The 24,406-nt window shown below is 34.0% G+C and overlaps 1 protein-coding gene across 1 annotated transcript; it reads left to right on the top strand.

The window, feature by feature from the left end:
* Positions 1–18,925: 18,925 nt before the first annotated feature.
* On the top strand, positions 18,926–19,801 carry LOC135583783 (transcription factor TRY-like). Its single transcript, XM_065179067.1, has 3 exons — positions 18,926–19,101; positions 19,178–19,265; positions 19,484–19,801. Exons 1-3 carry the CDS (start codon positions 19,047–19,049, stop codon positions 19,596–19,598), a joined length of 258 nt encoding a protein of 85 aa, XP_065035139.1. The 5' UTR covers positions 18,926–19,046; the 3' UTR covers positions 19,599–19,801.
* The last annotated feature ends 4,605 nt before the right edge of the window (positions 19,802–24,406 follow it).

Below are 24,406 nucleotides of genomic sequence, written 5' to 3'. Positions count from 1 at the left end.
AGGAGTTTTAGAAAGTAATGATCTTATAAGAACTTCGTTCATGACATAGCATGTCATGTTAATGATTTCAGCCCAAAATATTTAGATAAGCTATGTTCGTTTAATATGGTTCTTACCATCTCTTGTAAGCTCCAATTTTTTCTCTCAACAACTCCATTTTGTTGTGTATTTTTTAGAGTAGATAAATTATGGTTGTACCCATTTGACTCATAAAAATCTTAAAAATCATGGTTTTGAAACTCACCACCGTAATCACTATGAATAGATGAAATCATAAAACCATTTTTATTTTAAATAAGTTTACAAAATTTTAAAAAATATTTAAATCAATCACTTTTGTGTGCTAAGAAGTATGTCCAAGTATATCTACTATAATCATCAATAATTACAAAAGCGTATTTACCACCTTCTAGACTTATTATATCAATTGGTCTAAATAAATCCATATGGATTAATTGTAGTGGTCCAGAGTTGCTTATTTATTTTTTTAATTTAAAAATATATTTTTATTTATTTACTTAGTTGGCATGCATCATAAACTTTGTCTTTGACTTGTTACCAATGGTTCCTTTGCTAATAAATTTTCTCTTGTTGTTGTCTTCGAATGTGACACATCATTCGTTTTGGCTAGTGAGCTTAAAGAAATGTGTTGGATCTTCGGTTATATGCCTTAAGCATCCACTATCAAGGTACCATCACTTGCTCCTAACTTTTGATTATAAACACTTTTACAAGAAAAAGGGTTTGTTTTTAGGTACCCATTTCACTTTGAGTCTCTCATGAATAGATCTATATATCTTGACTATTGATATTAGGTTATTTATGGTTCCTTTAGGAACCCAAACTAATTTGTGTGATCTATATTTTTTAAATAAACATTTATAGGCATAATGTCCACTTCTACCATAAAAATTACATTTGATTTCAAGAGAAACACGTAATATGGGTCCTTTAACAAATATAGTCAGCTTTTGTTGAGTGTTGCTACTCATAAAATTGATTCTGACTTTTTTATGTATATGACCTTTGTTAGCAAGGATCATATTTAAGGATTTATTACTAATTTTAATTTTTTTAATGTTTATTATAGTAAAATATTTTCTTTCTTAAGTGAATCTAACTCTTCACACTTAATGCAAGGAGTTAACATGCAATTGTCATGCTCATTTTTTAATTTTTTTAATTTATTAGAAAGAGAAGCATGATCCTTTTTTAACAATTTATATCTTTTACTAACTAATTTAAATTCATCGAATAAATCATGAAATGCATTGAATAATTCATCATAAGATAAAAGTGATTTGTTTGAGTTATTTACCTCATTGCCAAATATCATTAATGTGTAGTTTGTCACTTCATCTTTGTTAGTTTGCTCCCCGTCTTCGGATGTACATGTCATCAATAGTTTTACTTGGCTTCATATGAAACAACTCATAATTATACACCAAAAGATTAATTTTAGACTCTTTAATTCTATTTGTACCTTCATGTGTGACTTCGAGTGTATGCCAAATATCATGTGCAGTTTTACATATAGAAACATGATTAAATTTTTTTTTGTCTAAAGCATAAAAACAAAGCGTTCATCGCTTTAACATTCAAAGAAAAAATCTTCTTCTCCAAATCATTCCATTCGTTCATTGGTTTGGAAGACTTTTAAAAATCACTTTCAACGACACTAATTACACTAATTAAACCAATCATTTAAAGCACATATTGAATTAGTGTAATTAGTGTCGTCGAAAACTTTCGACGATTCAAAAAATTTTATTCAATAAAAACCGATATTGAGTGAGATTAACTTAAAGTAAGTATAAAGTGGAGTGAGCAACAAAATCAATAAGCAATAAATATAAATAGCAAAGGAAAAGAGCACACCAGATTTATAGTGGTTCGGTCGTCATGATCTACGTCCACTCTCAATTCCTCCTCCATCGAGGCTTCTAGCTTCCACTATTGATCTTCTTTCAATCAACAAAGATCAACCATCCTCTTACAACTCTTTCTCCTTTTTACAGGTTTAGGAGAAAACCTTTACAAGTCACTCACCCCTCTCTTAAACGTAAATCGAAACTTAGAATAAGAAGATGGGAACTCTCGAAGGATTACAATAGCATTTTCTCACTTAGATCATAAGTTTTCATTCAAGTTCTTCTATTGACTAAGCAAAGATGAGTGACGTATTTATAAGCCCCATTTCAAAATTAGAGTAAAAAATGATCTAATCTTAGGTTTTCGAGATATTGACAGTACCATCGCTAGTATTAGGCGGTACCACCACTAGTATTGGGTAGTACCATAGCCAATACTGGGCGATACCATCGCTAATATTGGGTAGTACTATCGCTTGTTAATTTGACACTCGACGGTATCACCGCTTGTCATATTGACACTAGGTGGTACCATCACTTGACATAGTTTAGGAGATTATGTTTGGGTGGTACCATCGCTTAACACCTACAGTACCACCGCTTGGGTTTCTCGGAGAAGTACATTGTCTCACAAGCGGTTCCACCACCTAACCTGGTAGTACCACCGCCGAGGCCAGCTTTAAAACATTGAATTGGGCTTTTAATTTGCCTAATTCAACTCTGATTTAGGCCCAACTTATAACATCCTCCATTTTTAAAAATTTAATAAATACTTGTTTGTAAATATAGAGATTATTTAATATTTTTATATTAAATAATATTATATTAAAAGTTTATGGCTAGGGACCTAAGAGTAAAAATTAGAAATTTGATATGATTTATGAAAGATTCAGATTTAAGTTAAAGAAAAAAAAATATGGTGGACATGTGTCACTAGCCAACCTAAGGTTGGTACCACCTATGTTTGTTTTAAGGATGACACATAGGCTTCTTTTATGCATGCTTGCCACCTTGCAAGCCTTGTATTAGCTAAACCTAGTGCAATTAGAGAAGAAACTAAATGAAAGCTTAACTAAAGGAGGAAAACTTAAGAGCTGCAGCTAGTGTGGGTTTGAGAAGAAGAAGAAGAAGAAGAAGAAGAAAATAATAATAATAATAATAATAATAATAATAATAATAATAATAATAATAATAATAAGTGTTGCTTGAGGTTTTGCATCAATTTTCCCATATTTGGGAATCAAACTTTTCTAAGACAAGTATTCTAACCCCATTCGACAGAAATCCTAATCTCTGTTTTTATTTTAATTCTATATAATTGGAAAGATTTCAGCTTAGCACCAAACATTTCTTTCATTTTGATACAAAGCCATAAATCTGTAATTTTTCGGTAATCTGACCTCTATACCTTGTTTCAGACCTAGCTTTTAGTATTAAACTCTGATTTAGACAAATCCTAATCTATTTGAAAGTAGACTCAAAGACTTTATTTTGATACCTAGATTGAATGATTTAGAGTTTAAATGCCTACTTAGACTTTTGTTTCAACTAACCCTATAGATTCTACAAAACAAGGATTGTAATTTCTGACCTTTTGTTGCTTAACTTCTTGTAACTTTCTACTGGGAACTCAGATTTATGAAAAGATAATTTATTGGAAACTAGACTCAAAATATTTCTGAGTCTATCTGATTTGAAATTTTTGTAATACTAACACAAACTGAAAACATCTATTTTCTTCGACCCTGTGGATTCAGTAAAACAGAGCTGATGTTTTATTTATAACTCTCTATTGTAAACTCCAATTCATGAAAAACTTATTTACCTAAAACTGGATTAACACATATTTTGAATGACATATATTTTGCATAAATTGGAGATAATTGGTTATCAAAATAATTCATACAATGTGCCTTTAAAATTCTACTAGAATCGAGCTTTGGTCGATTTCGCCTATTCTTTTTCTTCTGTTCGGAAATTGATTTCAACCAATATCGTTACTTTAGTTGAGCTTTAACATTATTTTTTTAAATTCCTGCATATTCTTATCCTTCAATTATTTGTATATCTGCATCTGTCATATAAAGTTCATGTTTGTATCATAATATTTCGTACAGGCACATGCATTCCGTTGTTCCGCATGTGTTTCCCATATGTGCCAATTTTATTATTCAAAATGCCCCTTTTGTACTCTAGTATTTATAGGATTATTTAGACCTTTGCCAGACATGGTAAAGGGTATACGCTTAGAGCCCGTGATGCTCTACCGGCCCCCTCTGGCTTCATCCAGACATGGATGGATGACGCTCCCAAACGTGGGAGGTTATGTTTGGGATCCCACTTCACCTTCTATTTGTTTGATATGATATCCAGAGCTTAGGTTATACTCTTCTATGTGTGCTTTAGATAATAATGAAAGTATGTAATGTTAAATACGATGTTGAGCTTCTGTTTCGCATTTGTTTTTTGATATGTTCTGGAATATTTCATTTGTTATTGATATGCTCCGAAATATTTCTCATGTCATTGATATCCGAAATGCTCCTTACGTCTTTGATATGCTTTGAAATATTTCATATGTCATGGATATGCTTCTTATGCCAATGATATGCTCCAATTAGCCCTTACTCCATTGTTATAGACAAAACTTGCTTCGAACGATACAATAGTGTAATTCTGCATTCGTCGAGTGGCTATCTTCAAACTCTTGTATCTCTGTATTATATTTTGAAACCTTATTTGTTCGAAACTATCCTCTTTGCCACGGATATATTAGTCACTTGCTAAGCTTTATATGCTCATTTTGTTGTTATATAATATTTTTCAAGATAGCTTGTTGCTCACTAAAATGTTTAAATTGGGCTGAGGTAGTGGAAAGCTAAAAGATTTTGGAGCAAATCTTTCGTACTTGATAGGTTGATGTTGTATAAGTTCCTTTTGTGTGTAATGAAATATCAATAACAACTCTAGATTGATATATCTTGTAAATATTTGAAAAGTACCTATAATATCGAGATTTTGGGAATGCTAAGTTTAAATTGTGTAATAATATAAACATATAGTACATGTTGGTTTTGTGATTGTATAGATTCTCATGCTTATAGATTTATGATGTGGTTATGGTTTAGTTGAGTTAGCTTTGAATTTTGTGAATCATTAAGTGATATGATAGTATGATTATAAACTGCACAGGTTTTATAAATTGTGAATTATAGAGGTGAGTTTTGAATTGAGTGTTTTCTTAGTGACATCAAATGTGTGATTGGATCTTGGATTGTTTGTTGAATTATAATATTATCATTTTTGAGTTAAGTTCACACATCCTAAATGAGGATTAAATTCATGGGGTGTGACACAACTAGCCCCTAATCAAGTTGGCATGGTTACACTCAAACCCAACTCAACTATACTCTAAAATTACGACAATCATGACTTAAATGATTATAAAACATAGAATCTTTTGTTGTTCGGTATATCATTGGTTCATCCGAACTCTTTGCGAACTTCCAGTGCATCATTCGAACCATTGGTATATCGCCCGATCCATCGACGTGTTGACTCCCGCAATTTCCTATCTTGACGCAACGTTCGATTCTTCCGACCCGATACCGATCTTTGACTTCGGCCCAACATCTGATTCTTCTTCTTTAATTGTTTTGCCTTTTCATGATCAAAGTTAGTCCTACAACACTTTTCTCAAAACACAAATTAGATCGTAATCTCATCAATTGATTTCATCATCATTCAATAGATAGAACTTCTAAATGATTATGATTGCACCATCTATTATCAACCAAGTAAAGTCAATGTTATAGCTGATGCACTTAGTAGAAAATCTATATGTTTTATGGCTAGTCTGGTTGTGAAGCAATGGAAGTTGCTAGAAGAAAATTGTGATTTGAATGTTATGAGGAAAGTACAAGACTCAATGATATTGATGACCTCTATCTAAATTTAATCTGATCTCATTCAACAAATTAAAGAAGGATAACTATGAGATCCATATTTAATCTACTTGAGAAATGAAATAGAAAAATGATTAAAGCCGGATTTTCAAGTTTCAAAGGATAGTCTATTGAGATTTGGGGATAGAGTATGCATTCCTAATGATCCAGATATCAAAAACCAAATCCTAAATGAAGGTTATAATTCCAAGTACAGTATGCATCCTATTAGCACTAAGATGTATAAAGATATCAAAAGTTATTACTAGTGGGAAGACATGAAGAAGGAGATTGCAATATATGTTTCAAAGTGTTTGACTTGTTAGAAAATCAAAGTAGAATACCAAAGACCTAGAGGTTTTTTGCAACCTTTAGATATTCCTGAATGGAAATAGGAATGTATTACCATGGACTTTGTTTCAGGACTACCTAGAACCTCTAGAAAGCATGATGCTATTTGGGTCATCATTGATAGGTTAACCAAATTTATACATTTCTTATATATAAATATAACTTATTCTCTTGATAGACTTACAAATTTATATATTGATGAAAAAATAAGACTTCACGGTGTTCCGAAGGAGATTATCTCTAATAGGGAGTTTGGTTTTTTTTTCTAGATTATGAAGAAGATTGCAAGAATTTATGAGTATTAAGGTCAAGTTTAGCATTGCTTATCACTCTCAAACTAATGGTCAATCATAAAGAATAATTCACACTTGAGGATTTGCTTAAAGCCTCTGCTAAGGATTGAAAAGGTGAATAGGATAAAGATATTTCTCTTATTGAGTTCACTTATAATAATAGTTATCATTCAAGTATTCAGATAACTCCTTATGAAGCTTTATATAAGGGAAAGTTAATAACACCTATATGTTGGGAAGAAGTTGATAACACAAGGTTATTAGCACTAGACAAAGTATAAGAGACTACTGAGAAAATTCAAGTTATAAAAAAAAAGGTTAAAGATTGCTCAGAATGGTCAAACGAGCTATGTTGATAATAGAAGATGAGATATTAATCTTCAAGTAGGAGATTTTGTATTCTTGAAGGTCTCCCCTTGTAAGGGCGTGGTAAGATTTGGAAAAAAAAAGGAAAGTTAAGCCCTAGATTTGTTGGACCTTTCGAGGTAATTGAGAGAATTGGTTCTGTTGCTTACAGGATTACCTTGCCACCATCTTTATATCATATCCATGATATATTTCATGTTTCAATGTTCAAAAAATATATATTATATCTCATATCATTAAGTATGAGTCGATTGTGATCGATAAAGACATGTCTTATATGGAAGAGCTCACTAAAAATTATTGATAAGAAAGAAAATATCATAAAAAATAAGATTATTCCTCTAGTTAAAGTGATTTAGAGGTATCATTCTATTGATGAAACTACTTGGGAGCTAGAGGAAAAAATAAAGAAAGCTTATCCTCATCTTTTCATTGATGGAGGTATGATAAATTTAGAGAACTAAATTTTACTTTTAGTGGAGAGGAGTGTAACATCCCTTATTTCTGAAAATATAAGAACCTATTTGTAATGTAAGTATTTATTTTGAATTATTTATGAGGACCTAATTATAAATTTGAGGACCTATTTGTAAAATCTAAGGACCAATTTATAAATATAAATAATTATAAGGACTAAAATATAAAATATATAAAAATAAAATGGGTTTCTTCCACCGCCTCTTGCCTCTTGCAATCATGCTAAAGGAATTAGAGGCAGTAGCTCTCAGTAGAGAAGAAGAAGAGGAAGAAGAAAAAGAAGGGGAAGGATTTGGGCTTAGTGTTTTGGCTTAATTTCTTATTTGGGATCAAAATTTTTTAAAGACAAGTGTTTTAACTCTTTTCTACAGTGATTTAAATCTTTGCTTTCATATTGATTATAGATTATTTGAAAGATTATAGCCTTGCACCTGATACCTATCTCGTTTAGATATGAAACTATGAACTTGAATTTTTTTTTGAGATTCTGATATTTCCACCTTATTTTAGACATAACGCTTTACACCGAATTCTAATTTAGGCAAAGCTTAATTTATTTGAAAATAGACTCATAGATATATCTTTTCATAACTTTATTGAAAGATTCAAAATTCAATGACTACACAAACTTCTATTTCAATCGACCTTATGAATTTTATAAAATAGAGACCAAAATTTCTGACCTTTTATTATTAAATTATTTATAACTTTTTGTTGGAAACTTTAATTAGTATAAAACTTAATTCATTGGAAACTAAACTTGTAGATATTTTTTTTCGTACCTTACATGAAAGATTTGAAATATAAATGGCTACCAAAAAGTTTTGACCTTTCTATACTAAATTGCTTGACTCCATGTTAGAAACTCTAAATTTTACAAAGCTTAATCCATCTGAAAGCAAACTGATATAGCTTTTAAATGACACCTTTTCTTGAGTAAATTAGAGTATAATTAATTATTCAAATAATTTATACAATGTGTCTCACAAGTTTTGTCAGAATAGAACTTTTAAAATTTTCCCTATTTCTTATTCTATCTCTTTGAAATTAAATTTATATAGAATTATTTCTTCAATTGATCCTTATATGATTGCTTTAAACTCTCATAGCCTTTGTTCTTAATTCTTATAATATTAAAATATATTATGTGAAAGTTTATGTTTGTATCGTATTATTTCATATAGGCACATATATGTTTTCGTTATTCGCTTGTGCTTCCAATATGTACCAATTTTATTGCTCACAATATCCTTTTGTACTCTAGTATTTATGGGATAATATAAATTTTTGCTAGAAATAGGAAAGAGAGTTATGTTTAGAGCCCATGATGCTCTACTAACCCCTTTTAACTTCATCCAGACATGGGTAGATGGAGCTCTCAAACATGGGAGACTTATGTTTAATGGTCATCAAAAATGAATAGACCATTTATGTTGTAATTTTACTTCACCCTCTATGTTTTTGATATAATACTCAAAGTAGTGCTTATGAGTTTTTATGTATACTTTGAATAAAAATGAAATAAATATAACATCAAATATAATATTTGAGCTTATGTTTCTTATTTGTTCTTTTGATATGCTATGAAATATTTCATATACCATTAATATACTTCAAACTATTTTATACAACATTAATATATTTTAAAATATTTTATACGCTATTGATATATTTCAAAATATTCCTTATGCCTTTAATATGCTCTAAAATTATTCTTTACTCAATTGTTATAAATAAAGTATGTTTCGAATGAAATGATATTTGTGATTCTGTATTTAATGAGATATTATCCATGAATTATTATATCCCTGCCTTACATTTTGATACTAAATTTGTTTGAAACTATTCTCTATTATATGGATATATTGGTCACTTACTGAGCTTTATTGCTTACCCTATTGCTATATAAATTTTTAAATTAGTTTATTACTCACTAAAATGTTAGAATTGGGTTGAGATAGTGGAAGGCTAGAAGATTTTGGGCAAAACTTTGTTGGTTGATATGTTGTTGTTGTATAAGTATATTTTATGTGTAATGAAATATTATCGACAAATTTGAATTGGTGTATCATGTAAAAGTTTTAAAAAACCTCTCACATTTAAAGTTTTGGAATATTAAGTTTAGTATACAATGATATGAACTTATGGTAAATGGTTGATTTTGTGATTGTATAGATTCTCACACTAGTGGATTTATAAGTGTTGTTAATATTTTATTAAGTTGGCTTTGGGTTTTCTGAATTATCGAGTGATGTGGTGTATGATTATAAACTGTACATGTTTTATAGATGTGAATAATGTTTGAATGCTTTTTAGTATTATCAAATATTAGTTTGGATCATGAATTAGATTGTTGATGAATTATAATATTCTTGATTTAAGATAGGGTCATGCCTTTTGAATGTGTTTATTTGGGGGGTGTGATAGCCATGACGGAAGCCACTACTATAGAAGCTCATTATGGTTGAGCCCTAAAACCTGCTATGGTGGATGATGAAGACCCATCATGGTGGAAGTTGCTATGATGGAAGCTACTACGATAGAAGCCACTACGACAGAAGCTCGCTACGACTAAGCCTTAAAACTCACCATGGCGGAGGAACAAAACTCGCCATCACGGACAAATGAAACCTACCATAGTGGACAAACAAAACCCTCTACGATGAATATGTACAAAACCCACCATGATGGATAGTGGAAACCTACTACAACTGACAAACAAAACCCACCATTACAGATAAACATAACCCATTATGGTGGATGAACAAAACCCACCATTGTGGATTGACAAAACCTACCATGGCGGACAAACAAAACCTGCTATGATGGATGAACAAAATCCTCTATGATGGACAAACAAAACCCACTATATCAAACGAACAAAACCCGCCATGAGGATAGACGAAACTCGCTATGATGGGCGAACAAAACTTGCTACGATAGATGAATGAAACCTATTGTGAACAAAACCCATGAATCATGTCTCATAGCTCATCATTAGGGCACATCTAATGAAACATGCCCAAAACACAAGAACCATGAAACCCAACCCCACGAAACGGTTGAATGACATGCCTCGAACCCCCTACCGGAGCCCCAAAACATGTCATCTGGGGGGGCGAATGAAAGGGAAAATAATAATGCCACTGTGACACTACCAATTTGCCCAATCAAAGACAGCCACCTAGATAATGATATGGTCAAAAGAGCATGCGCCCTTCCCTTGTCGCCATTGGCAGGAGTACGATCCGCTAGCCCCTGCCCAACTCGATCTCCATGAGGGTCATATGAGCTCGTCGCATGACGCATTAATCTAAGATAGGAAGGCAAATCCCCTCTTTTCCCTTCATTGGATCATTTGTCATGAGCAACTTGACACACCCCACCAATCACAATTTTGGGAAGGCCCATATGCCCAGCAGCATAAGACATTAATTCCAAGTGGCATGGCCCAATTTTCCTTCTCTTTCTTTCCAAATGCCTAGCGCAAGGAGCCAATCCTACTGGTCCCAAAAAGGCCTCGCCCTTGACAAATGACACCCCCATTGTCATCCTTCCCTGATACCACCCATAGAGAGGTGCGCCTGCCAACTATCAACATTAGTGAATCTCGGGATGACATAAGGGGCACTCCAACCCACTACTAATCTCACACCTTCGATGACTCAAGTATAAAAGTTAGCCTCTGATGCTCAAAGGGGATAGTTGGACTATTTCTCACTTCTTTATTAACTTAATCATCAAAGGGGTTGGGTCAGGAACATCCCCTCGATGCTGATCGCTTGTGTAGGCACCTCAATGAGACTAAGGCATATCTTGAGACAATACGGGATCTGCATCGATAAACAAATAACATCTTGGGATCATGCCAACCAAGTATGCCCTCCCACTCAGATCGCCCTCACGTGACACCCCATAGGGCTTGGATGAGCTTACACCTTCAGGACCGAACTAAAACGTGTTGACTTGTAGGTCAACGACATCAAAGTAACTAACATGTGTATATCAATTCCCTTACAAATCAATTAAGTCTCCTCCTACTCCCATTTAGGACATGGGAGTAAACAAGTGGTTATTATTTCTCCACTTTAGAGCATAACATATCAAAAATCAAATTTTGTATACGAGATTTATCCTCATTTAGTAGGAAATTTATCCTTATTTAGTGGTAAGATAGGAAAAAAATAATATTATTCGTAAACAATTAGATATCGCTTTGATAACTGATAAGATAATAAAAAATTATTTAAAATGATATGAGCATATGCTTAAGAGACATCCGAATATAATAGTCAAAAGAGGTAAGATGATTAATGATATGAGGAGAGGTAAAGGAAGATCTAAAACTTTAATATAAACTATAAATAAAATTTTAAGTACTTTTAATTTAACTAAATATATGACTTTTTATAGATTTTAACAGCAATAAAAGATCTATGTATCTAACTCTAAATAATTAGGGCTCATGGCTTTGTTGTTGTTGTAGTGATTAGATGTCATCTTGGTCTAAGCATGAATAGATTAAACTCTAACATCATGCACATGAGACCCAACCCAATAAGGATACCAAATATACTATGGAGAAAAAAAAAGACTTTAATTTTTCATAGATCAATAATTAAAAAATATATTTAAAAGTTAGAAGATTTACATGATTTATGACCCTTTATTTACATCCATATCATCATAGATATTTACATCTATATTGTTGAATCTCGAATTTTGACGATGAAACTAATTGATAGTGTTTATGATTTGATATGCATTTTGAGTGACGTAGGAAGCTTCAATCAAGGAGAGACAATTAAAACAGGAAGAATCATGTTGGGCCGGAGTGGAACATTTCAGAAGATTGGACGTCGAGCAGGAGGATCGGTCGACGTATCGGTAGAAGGCTTCGGGCCAAGAAGAATAGAAATTATGCCAAAAAAATCAGAGTTGCAGAGGTCAACTAGCCGATTGGGGAATAGGCCATAAGAGAGGACGATGCGTCGAAGAATCGGACGATGCGTCGATGAACCAATGACAACAATATTTGATTTAGCTTTATTATAATTGTCTAGATCAAAGCATATTTTAGGTATAATTGGGTTGGAATTGGGCCAACTCAATTAGAGGTCAATTGGGTCAAAATTTGGGCTATGTTGGGCTAAGTGAAAGGCCCAAACAGTGACCCAATAGGTAGAACCGTCAGTTGCACAGTCTCCAAGACTATGTCAAGCATAGGTACCGCTAGTCTGGGCAATGGTACCACCCAAACACAATCTCCGAGACTGTGTCAGGTGGTGGTACAACTAGACTAGGCGGTGGTACCGCCTAGTGATAGTGTGTTAGGCAGTGGTACCGCCTAGTGTCAGGCTGCAAGCGGTAGTATCGCTCATACTTGGAAGACCCGAGAATTTAAATTTTTTGCTCTATTTTTGAAACCATTTAGGGCCTTTAAATACCCCACTTGGGCAGTAAGAAATGAGCAAGAATTCTTGATGAAAAAACTGAGTAAACTTTGCCAAAACTTTGAGTTCCCTCCTCCTAGTGCTTAGAGTTAATCCTAAGGGAGGTGTGTGAGGGACTACTTATAAAAGAGTGGCTTGTAAGGGTTGTCTCCTAAACATATGAAAAGGAGAAAGGGTTGTATGAGGGTTGAAGCAAGACCGGTAGTGAAAGCCGGTGGCCTCGAGTGAAGAGAAATTAGAAGTGGATGTAGGTCATGATGATTAAACCACTATAAAAATCTGGTTTGCATTTACTTTAAGCTTATCATTTTAATTGCAAACTGATTTCTTACTTTTATTTTCTTGCTTATGAATGTGTTTCAAGTTAACATCTTTACGATATGAGTTTTCATCGTTAGAAGATTGTCAAAACCGATGATTTTATCGTAAGCACTAATTCACCCCCCTTCGTAGTGTTGACTCGATCCTAAAAATTGGTATTAGAGCCACGTTCTTTCTCTTTTGATTTAACACCCAAGAGAAATGTCTCTTTTCGGATTTCAAGAGGATCACTCTATCATTCATCCTCCTATGTTCAATGGGACGGACTACATTTATTGGAAAACTCGAATGAGAGTTTTCTTACTTTCTTTGAACTTTGATTTATAGAATATCATTGAAAATAGTTTTCAAAAGTCTTCTAATCTAATGAACGAATAAAATGATTTGGAGAAGTAAACTTTATTTTACACTTTGGATAAAAATAAATTTAATCAGATTTCTATTTATGAAACTATACATGATATTTGGCACACTCTTGAAATCACATACGAAGGCATTAGTAGAGTTAAAGATTCTAAGATAAATCTTTTGATGTATGATTTTGAGTTGTTTCATATGAAACCAAGCGAAACCATTGGAGACATATACACTCGTTTTATGGATGTTATCAATGGTTTAAAAAGTCTTGGTAAATGTTTTTCTAATTTTGAACTTATTAACAAAATACTAAGATCCCTTCCAAAGTGTATCCGAAAGTAATTGCAATACAAGAGGTAAAGAACTTAAACAATTTTCCATTGGAAGAACTTATTGGTTCATTGATAACATATGAAATGACATGCAAGGCACATGATAAACATGATGAACTTAATGAATATGAGAATAACTTTGCAAAGAACAGGAATGATTTGACACTTCGAACAATAGAATACCACTTGAGTGATAACTTTGATGATTGATGATGATGATGACTTTGAACTTCTCACTATAAAATTTAAAAAATTTATGAAATAATAATTAAAAATTAAAAATAAACTTAAAAAGAAGAGGTTGCTAACAAAGAAGAAGACACTCAAGGCAACTACAGACAAAACGAGTACTTTCGAAGACAAGGAACAAACCAACAAAGACAAAGTGGAAAACAATATCTTGGTAGCTCTCGATGATGAGGTAAATGACTCACCCGAAACCCTTTTATTTTACTATAAAATTACTTGATGCTTTTCACGAGTTATTTTTAAATTAGTTAGTATAAAAATTAAAAAAAATATTTAAAAAATATCATGCTTCTTTTTCTAGTAATTTTAAAAATAAAAATAAAAATTTGAGTATGACAATTGCATGTTAACTCCTAGCACTAAGCATGAAAAGTTAGATTCACTTAAAAAGAAAAATGCATTACTATAACAAACAAAATGATTTTGATTAAAAATGCTTCATGTTTAATGAAATCATGCTTGATGATTTAATTATGCATAATGATGTAATGAAAATGTTAAAAATTTTGATATCATGGTTGACGATTTTATAATTATGCATGATGATTTGAAGTAATGATGATTTTTGAGTCATTTATAGTTTATTGAGCTTGATGATTTATTTAATTTCCATATTACTTTTCGATTATAAATGATGATGTATGGCCTTTGTATGAAAGACTAGAGCATGAAATCAATCACAAAATTTGGAACTAAAAGAACTTGAGCTATTTTTAATCTTATAGGAATCTATCTACGTTACTTTCATTGAATTTTTCGAAAAGTGATTTTGATGATGATTTTAGATTTCTTTTCATATGATTCATTTTAATAATGAGATGATATATCCAATCGAATCATTTATCAATGTTTAGGACTTGAGATGTATTTTATATGAAACATTTTTCTTGATTCTCGTATGATTCACTATTTGAAGAGAACATTCATCCAAATGAATCATGATTATTCTTTTGATTATAACTTGAAAGTTTTATATGAATCAAAATTTGTTCCTTTCACTAAAGAAAAGATTTATCCCAACGAATCTTGATTCTTTCACTTGATGAATTGAGATTTATTATGAATCAAGATTTTTCATATTTTGTTCTCCTACAATTCTTTTTGCTATTCACTAAAGAGGAGACTTATCCTAATAAACTATGATATGCCACTTAACATCTTGATAATTTATGACTTGAGTTTGTTATGTATAAATTCTTTAAATTTATGGTTGTATATGTTATGTGATGCTTAGAGTAATGATGTAAGAAGAAAAATTTGCACCATTGTATTATTCCCCTTTTCTTCTTTCTTACAATGACAAAAGGGGAGAAAGAAAATTGCTAGCATATCAAGAGAACCAAAATTGCTAGCTTAAATGTTAAATTTAGGTAAATTGTTAAATCTCTCAAATGCATAAACTTTTCTTATATATTTTTCGGATCATGATCTTGATTTCTTGATTTTTATAACTTGAGATTTTTTTATGAATCATGATCTCGATGACTTGAGAATTCTTATGCATAAATTAAGATCATTTATTATTTGTTCTCATATAATTCTTTTATTTTTTACTAAAGAGGATATTTATCTAAATTAACTATGATATGTCACTTGAGTTTTATTATGTATAATTCCTTTGTATTCATGAATTGTATACCTCATCACCAAATTAATTTTTCTTAATATATTTTGACTTGAAAATTTATACATTTGTGTTATTCTCCTCTTTTTGCCAATGACAAAAGGGGAGAAAGAATTACTAGTGTGTTCATCTCAAAAGATGTAAAAATTTTACTAACTTTCATACGTGAAAAACTTACTAGCTTGCAGGTTCTAAAGTTGCTATTTACTATCTCGCATTCTTTTTCAAAAACTTGCTAGTTTAAACATCGTAAAGAAATGCAAACATGTTAACTTTCACATCTAGTAAAATTTACAAACTTGTAAAACTCAAAATTGTTACTAGCTTGTATGTTATAAAACTTATATATCTTAAAAATTGGTTAGATGCACTTCTCCATTTTGTTGAAGACAAAGAGGGAGAAGTATGATGATGATATTAAAATTTTATTCATGATTTTATGATGACATATTACTTGGATTTTTGAATTCAAGGGTTCTATTAATATGGCATATTGATAGGGGGAGTTAAGGTTAACTCCGTCATCAATTGATTGTCATCATAAAAAAGAGGACGATTGTTAAATCTCGAATTTTGATAATGAAACTAATTAATAGTGTTTATGATCTGATATGTGTTTTGAGTGACATAAAAAGCTTTGATCAGGGAGAAACAATTAAAGCGGGAAGAATCATGTTGGGCTAGAGTGGAACATATCAGAAGATTGGACGTCAAGCCGGGGGGATCGGTCGACATATCGGTAGAAGGCTTCGGGTCATGGGTTCAGGCATCGAGCCAAGAAAAGTAGAAATTGTGCCAAGGAAATCAGAGTTACAAAGGTCAACTAGCCGATTGAGCAATAGGCCACAAGAAATGACGATGAGTCGAAGAATTGGACGAGGCATCGATGAACCAATGACATGCTTGACAATATTTGATTTAACTTTATAATAATTATCTAGATCAAAGTAAGTTTTAGGTGTAATTGGGTTGGAATTGGGCCAACTCAATTAGGGGCCAATTAGACCCAAGTTTAGGTTGTGTTGGGTCAAGTGAAAAGCCTAAATAGTGACCCAACAGATGGAACCGTCGGTGGCACAATCTTCGATACTATGTCTGGTGGTGGTACCGTCTAAACACAGTCTCCGAGACTATGTCAGGTTGTGGTATCGCCAGACTAGGGTTTGATACTACCTAGTGTCAAGCTGCAGGCGGTGGTACCGCCCAATGCAAGCGGTGGTACCACCTGTACCCGGAAGATCTAGAAATTCAAATTTTTTGTTTCATTTTTGAAACCATTTAGGGCCTATAAATATCCCACTTGGGCAGCAAAAAAGGGGCAAGAATTCTTGACGAGAAAACTGAGTAAACTCTAAACTTTGAGTTCCCTCCTCCTAGTAAATATCCCACTTTGGTAGCAAAAAAGGAGCAAGAATTCTTGACGAAAAATCTGAGTAAACTCTACCAAAACTTTGAATTCCCTCCTCCTAATGCTTAGAGTTAATCCTAAGAGAGGTGTGCGAGGGACTAGTTGCAAAAGAGTGGCTTATAAGGGTTATCTCCTAAACTCATAAAAAGAAAAAAGTGTTATAGGAGGGTAGTTGGTCTTCGCCTATTGAAGGAAGATCGGTAGTGAAAGTCGATAGCCTCAAGTGAAGAGGAATCGAGAGTGAATGTAGGTCATGACGACTGAACCACTATAAAAATCTAGTTTGTATTTACTTTAAGCTTTTTATTTTAATTACAAATTAATTTTTTACTTGCTTACGAACATGTTTCAAGTTAACATCTTTACAATACGAGTTTTTATAGTTCGAAAATTTTTAAAATCGATGATTTTATTGTAAGCACTAATTCATCGATTTTATTGTAACCACTAATTCACCCCTCCCTCCCCCCCTATTTTAGTACCAATTCGATCCTAACATATATCTCAAGCTAATCTAAACTTATACTAGGAACCTTTATAAATATTCTCGTATAAATCCCAAATAGCTCTTTTCTTAATTTATAAGAGAAAACCAAGGCATCGAATTCTTTTTCTATCTTTCACTCTCACCAAAATCTTAAAATATATAATATATTTATAGTAATAAATCCTAATTCAGCTAAAGACTCTTTTGAATTTATAACCCTTTCTAACCCTCTAAACAGCGACCTATCCAAATAGTTTGAATCTAATTAGACATCTTAAAAAACTTATGAATTTTAAAAATATGAGACCACATGACTAACGCGATGACTCTATACCATGATGCGCATTTATTCATAAATAATATACTATTCTAACTTGAAGAGCCTAAATCACTAATTAAAATACTTGAATATAAATGTATAATTATGCACTCTTCTCCTCCCTATACACAAAATTCATTGTGTTGTCAGCCAGAGAACAGGAGGTCTCATTTGTGTTCCATCCAGTAACAGTTTTAGACGGTTGATCATGGTGAACAGTACAAATTAAGGACCGGCTTGGATTCAATGACAGAGCCAAACCAACCAGTCAACACTCTTTTCATTAACTTCATCTTCTTTTTTCTTCCCCTGTTCAAAAGTAGTGTGCTTATAGCTTGCAATGTCTCTCTGTGAGTTGGTATGGGTACAAATCTTATGGGCAGTAACTATAGATTGTGTGACCATACAACCAGACATCAACTTCCTTAAAAGCCAGTGCCTCTCACATACAAAATTGTCTGCGAGCTTAACGATTGATCAGAGCACATGGATGCTTTCAGCTCATCTCTCCAAACCGAGACAAGATTTAGGATGTGTTCATGATGATGATGAGCTCCTGCTGCTCGATGTAGCGGGAGTCACACATGGTCGGGGCCAACAGATGAGGAAAGGAAGGAAGGATGTGTTCCCCTTGGTTGGTATCATCGGACCTGACAGGCAACTGTAACTTTACACCCGTGATTGCTGAGAAGCGTTGCTTCCTCGATTCATCCCCGTACGCAATCCACCTCGTCTTTTCATTTGCGAAAGGTAAAGCTCAGGTGTCATCATCTGCTGTGAGACGCAACGCTCGACCCTTACGGTACTTGGGGTCCTTGGGACTGGTAATTTTCAGGGGTGACGGCGGCGGGCCCGGCCGTCGGGTCAGTGAGAGATGACATCGGTCATGAGGGGCCTGCAAGGGTGAGTCAGCCAGGTGGGACGGAGCAGCGTCGCGCCTGCGGAAGCTTGGCAACTACTCGTCAGCTCCGGCTTCCCCAGGATGCCTCCCTCACCTGCCGTTCTCGAGCTTACTCGTCCGCGGCCTGTGCCTCGCGGCTTACTGCTTTATAACATCCACCACCTTTCCTTCTTCGTTCACGGCCGCCTTTCGCTCTGTTCCTGGCCCCAACTACCGCTTCTTCTTCCTTGCCCAAACTTGCCGTGGGCATTTAGGCAAGTGGGTGCCGGGAGTTGGACCTGCGGGCTCCTACCATGGACAGCCGTCGAAAGAGGCAGCGCAGGACGTCGAAGCGGTGCGTGTCAGAAGGTGAGTTCGCCTGCCGTCGGCAGCTTCATTTGTAGGAGGCTAATCCCACCGAGTGCATGCTCATGTTTGATCGCAGAAGTCAGCAGCGTGGCGTGGGAGTTCATCGACATGACGGAGCAAGAAGAAGATCTCATCTACAGAATGTACAGGCTCGTGGGTGACAGGTGAGCCCCCTGCTTCGACCCATGGAACTGCACTGCAGCTCTGTTACTACGCTCTTAGCTTCCGTACACCCCCAAAAATCCCATGGAAATCATGAGAAACCGATGAATAAGAATGTTCCCTGTGGGGAAGCCAACGTAACACAATCCAAACATGGTAGCTCCTTTAGATGGCTTGTTCTGACCACCGATACAAGATGACGAGGTGTGGGCCTTTGCAGGTGGGATCTGATCGCAGGGCGCATTCCCGGGCGCAAACCGGAGGAGATAGAGAGGTTTTGGATAATGAGGCACGGCGAGGGCTTCGCCGCCAAGAGACATGGGAGATACAGCTGACAGGGATGACCGTACTCCATTCTTTTTATTTTGGTGCTCCTTCCTTTTTCTTGATCATAGGACCTGTTTGATGAGTTGTGTGTGTTCATGTTTGTGCACCTGAGCTGCTTGAAGTGTGTGGGGGAAGGTCTTCTGGGGTTAATCCATCTGTTGTACAAATTTTGTATCCATCCACAGGAGCTAATGAATTGGTATTCATATAATGGTGTCATTTTACTGTCAGAAAGTGCACAGCACGAAGAGGACAGACTAAGCAGTAGCAGAATCTATAGAACAGATAGGTGTAGCTTTACAGGATACTAGTTTTCTGTGCAACTCTAAACGGCTAGTCCAAAAGCAGCTGCTGTTCAAACAACAAGTATTTTAGAGAGAGAGAGAGAGAGAGAGAGAAGACAAGAAATAACGATAAATCCACCTTTCTCTCTCTCTCCCTAATATAAAATAAGGAGAGAGAATGAGAAATAGTGACAAATCCTCCTCCTCTCTCTCTCTCTCTCTCTCTCTTTCTATAAAAATCTAAGGGACAAATATGCTGGTTGACAGGTAAACACATATACGAACAAAAGATAAAATGTTTTGTCCTTTTCTCAGTACACATTAATCAATCTTTGGGGCACAAAAAAAAAAAAAAAGGTGGTGCACTGATCATGCCAAAAAGAAAAATAGAAAACCATGTTTTGTCTTGATTCACTTCATTGAAGCCATGGGAATTGGTATGGATGAAGGTGGAGCACCAAAATGTTTGAGCTTGAACTCGATCATTTGATGTGATGTGACGGAATCACTGTGTTGATGGGCTGCATCTTCCCCATCTTCTCGATCTGATTTAATTATTAAGTTGAATCTTATCTATAACTTTTCTTTTATTTCATTAGAATTTCATGGGACATATTTTTCATTGTTATGATATCAATTATCTAACTATTCATAAAGAATGTTATGATATTAATTCTCATAAACCAAATTTTTTTTACTAAGCTGTGTTGTTTCCTTATCACATGACTATTTGTAAAGAATAATTCTTCCTATAATTTCTAACATATTAGTAAGAATCTACACATGCAAAAGGAAAATAAATTTGTGATGATAAACAATATAGAGAAAGAAAAAAAAAAGAGAATATTTTTGATAAATCTATTATTGTATAACTACTATAATATGTATGGTTTAAGAATATATTAGATATCCATTGTTAAATCAAGTTGAATACTTTATAAAATTGATGGATTAAATTATCATGATTGTTGATACTGAGATAATACAAGTAAATTAGAATACAAACACCAAATTATTAAGATAAAACAAGACAACTTCATGCGCGTTATACAAAATCCATCGTATAACCCTAATAGTGTTTAAAAAATATTCAAATGTGAGATAGAAATCGGAAGGCGACTAAAAGATTAATTTTATATTGATATCAATTGAAAAAGACAGCACAAAGATTTAAGATTTAAGATTAAATTGAAACAAACTCATTGATTTTTAATGATAAATTATTTTTATTATATTATTATATAATAAGTATAATTATATATTTTTCTTAGATCTGAAATAATTTTATCATATATTCTCTCACAAAGGAGAACTTTTGTAAACCCACAAAGGCTTCTGATTTTGGCTCTTTTATGAGAGGATCACATGATATTATTCCTTTCTCACATCTACACTTTTATAGGCTTTAGATTAAAAAAAAAGAAAAAGGAAAAAGGCATCACTTACATCATGTGATGGGGGCAATAGAATATTTCCCCCCACTCAGTGGGGCGCCGCAACATTTTCTTCTACCGATTAGTGGTAGAACTTTCAAGTTGGCCACCTAATTATTCACGGTGTATGATATTTTTCTTTGAAGTATATATAAACGTTTCAGAAATCTAAGAAAAAAAAGTTAAAGAACTTGAAATAAAGTAATTAATTAATAAATTTATGTAATATTCTACTTAGTTTCACTCATAGCTTATATGCATGATTAAAATAGAATATCAACATAATAAAATAAATAAATAATTTAAAAATAAATATTAATTTATCAAACAAAATGAAAAGGTTCTAGTGATTTTAACACATTTACATAATTATAATATCTAACTAAAAAAAAATATCCACACGATATATCCAAAAGTTATATACACATAGATGTCAATCGATCATCCATATCGTAATAGTATGGGCTTCCATGTGCTCACGGTTGAATATCATATTTTGATAATAAAATTAATTAATAAGTTTGTAAGACTAATATGCTTTTGAGATAAGTGACATAGGAAATACTCGATCATGGACTTGAACCACCAAAGCGTAAATTATTGAGTAGGAGAGTCGGAGGTTACGTCGAAAAATTGTCGTATCGAAAATTGGATGTTGAGCCAAAGAATTAGTCGACGTGCTAAAGATCGGGCTTCGTGTTATAGGTTCGAGCATCGTGTCGGAAGGATCGGATATTATGTCGAAAGATTAGATATTGTGAAAAAGTTGATATGTTAGTAAAATGAGTGATATGCTAAAGGAAAGAGTAATATACTAGAGGTTCGGACAAAGTACAAGAAGATCATATGACATGTCAAAAGAGCGTATAATATACCAAAAGCTTCGTAAATATGTCGCATATATGATTGAGATCATTTTGAATCAATTTGAGTTGTTATTAGGTCAAAACAATACCAAATCGTCAAGAAAGCCATTGAGTTTAAAGTCAGGCCAAATTGGACTTGTTAAAAGGTCAAACTAGTGGCTTAAAGTAGGCCGAGCGATGGTATCATCAGGCCTATATTACGATCAAAGTTGTAAACAAGATATTTGATGTAATACTCACGTATGTTCATGTCTTTTGATTTGTGTTCATGCTTTGCACCACATGTAGAAGTCTTATAATAAGCTTAGTAGCCCTAGTTTGGTTGGCTTTTATAGTCGTTCCAAGCTAGTAAACGTAAATTATGTGCAGTCATCACGTAGAGGCAAAACTACCTAAAAACAAGCCATCCTAGCAGCCATTTTGGGGGCTCTACAAAGTGGTGTGGAGTGTTAGCCAGTATAACACCCAAGAGCTACCCGAGTGGCATATGGCTAGATAGGCCTTTGAAATAGTATCTAGGGTCAGTTCACTGTATTGTTCTATAGTAGTATCATATGAACACTTGTAGGTGTTAGGGCCGTTTTGGTACTAAGAGGGGGGGAGAGGGTGAATTAGTGCTTTCGTAAAAACCTCGACGATTTAGAAAAATAATTTCAATAAAGCCTATATCGGAAATGATATCGAAAGTGTGATTTACTTGAAGTAAGTGTAATAAGCAATTAAAATAGAGAGCAATAGTAATGAAGAGCAAAAAGAGAGTGCACACCAAATTTATAGTGGTTTGGTCATCTGGACCTATGTCCACTCTCGATTCCTCCTCCGTTGAGACCACCGATATCCACTACTAATCTTCTTTCAACGGAAAAAGATCAACTACTCTTGCAACTCTTTCTCCTTTTGACAGGCTTAGGAGAGAACATTTACATCTCTCTTTTAGACCTTTCTCCTCCCCTAGAAAACTTCTAACTCTAATAGGAAGAGTTATGTCCACTCTCGAATACTTCTTTTCTCATGTATTATTTCCTCTTTCCACTCTAATTCTTGATTGCCCAAGCAGGAAAGATGGGGTATTTATAGACCCCAAATGACTTAAAAAATGAAGAAAAAAAGGTCTCATCCCGGGTTTCCGGGGTACTGGCGGTACCACCACTAGTACTGGGCGGTACCACCACTTACCAGATTGATAATTTGTAGTACCATCGCCTATCAGTCTGACACTAGATGGTACCACCGTTCAGTCTAGCGGTACCATTGCTTGACATAGTCTATGAGATTGTCTGGGCGGTACCACTATCCAGTCTAACGATACAACTGCCTAACATAGTCCAGGAGACTATGTCTGAGCGGTACCACTGCCAAACCTTCCTACATGTCACTGAATGGGCCAAATAGTAAGCCCAATTGGCCCCTGATCAAGTTGTATGATTACACCCAAAACTAACACAATTAGACCTAATTAACTTGATCTAGATACACACGATTATAAGCATGAATATTATGTTGTCCGGCATGTCATTAGTTCATCCGGCGCTTCGTTTGATTCTTCGGCGCATCGTCCTCTCTTTCAATGTATTGCCCAATCAGTATGTTGACTCTCACAACTTCTGATCTCCTTGGCATAATGTTTGATCCTTCGACCTGATACCCAAAATCATGGCACGAAGTCCTTTCGGCCCGACGTTCAATCTTCTAACATGTTCCACTTCGGCCCAACGTCTGATTCTTCTATAGTAGGGTTTTTGGGCAAAAGGATATAGGTTTGCCGCTTAGAATTTTAGAAATTTCGAGGTCTATCCTTTTTATCCAAATTACCAAAATGCTCTTCATAATTTAGAAATTTTCCTACATGTTCCAATTTCAAAAAATATTAGTTAATTAAAAAGTTTAATTAATTATTATTATTATCTAGTAGTCCTACATGATGATGATGATGATGATGATATCTACATATGATGTATGATATGGATGGATGATCATAGACCGTGTGATGTATGTGTACATATGATGTGATTATTATTATTATTGGGGCCTATGAGTCTTCAATTTATTTCTCATTTATTGTCGAGCGTATGATTAAATTGTAATTACATAAGGAGATATAGTGGGAGAGTGGAGACGATAACGGGACCCATGAGATCGAGACGGACGATCGCGATGCATAGAGATACGTCGAGATACCGATAGAACCGACGAGGATGAGATTAATGATCACAGGGCATTGAGATGCACCGCT

The sequence above is a fragment of the Musa acuminata genome, unplaced genomic scaffold, assembly GCF_036884655.1.
Source record: "Musa acuminata AAA Group cultivar baxijiao unplaced genomic scaffold, Cavendish_Baxijiao_AAA HiC_scaffold_1138, whole genome shotgun sequence".
NCBI lineage: Eukaryota > Viridiplantae > Streptophyta > Magnoliopsida > Zingiberales > Musaceae > Musa > Musa acuminata.
Note: the sequence above shows the minus strand (reverse complement) of the source record. Positions and strands in the feature narration are given on the sequence as shown.

What these genes read in the sequence shown, in the direction of transcription:
- LOC135583783 (XM_065179067.1), top strand. Translation starts at nt 19,047, where the DNA reads ATGGACAGCCGTCGAAAGAGGCAGCGCAGGACGTCGAAGCGGTGCGTG. An exon ending in GAAGCGGTGCGTGTCAGAAG is followed by an intron (nt 19,102 to 19,177) that starts GTGAGTTCGCCT and finishes GTTTGATCGCAG; the next exon opens with AAGTCAGCAGCGTGGCGTGG. An exon ending in TACAGGCTCGTGGGTGACAG is followed by an intron (nt 19,266 to 19,483) that starts GTGAGCCCCCTG and finishes GGGCCTTTGCAG; the next exon opens with GTGGGATCTGATCGCAGGGC.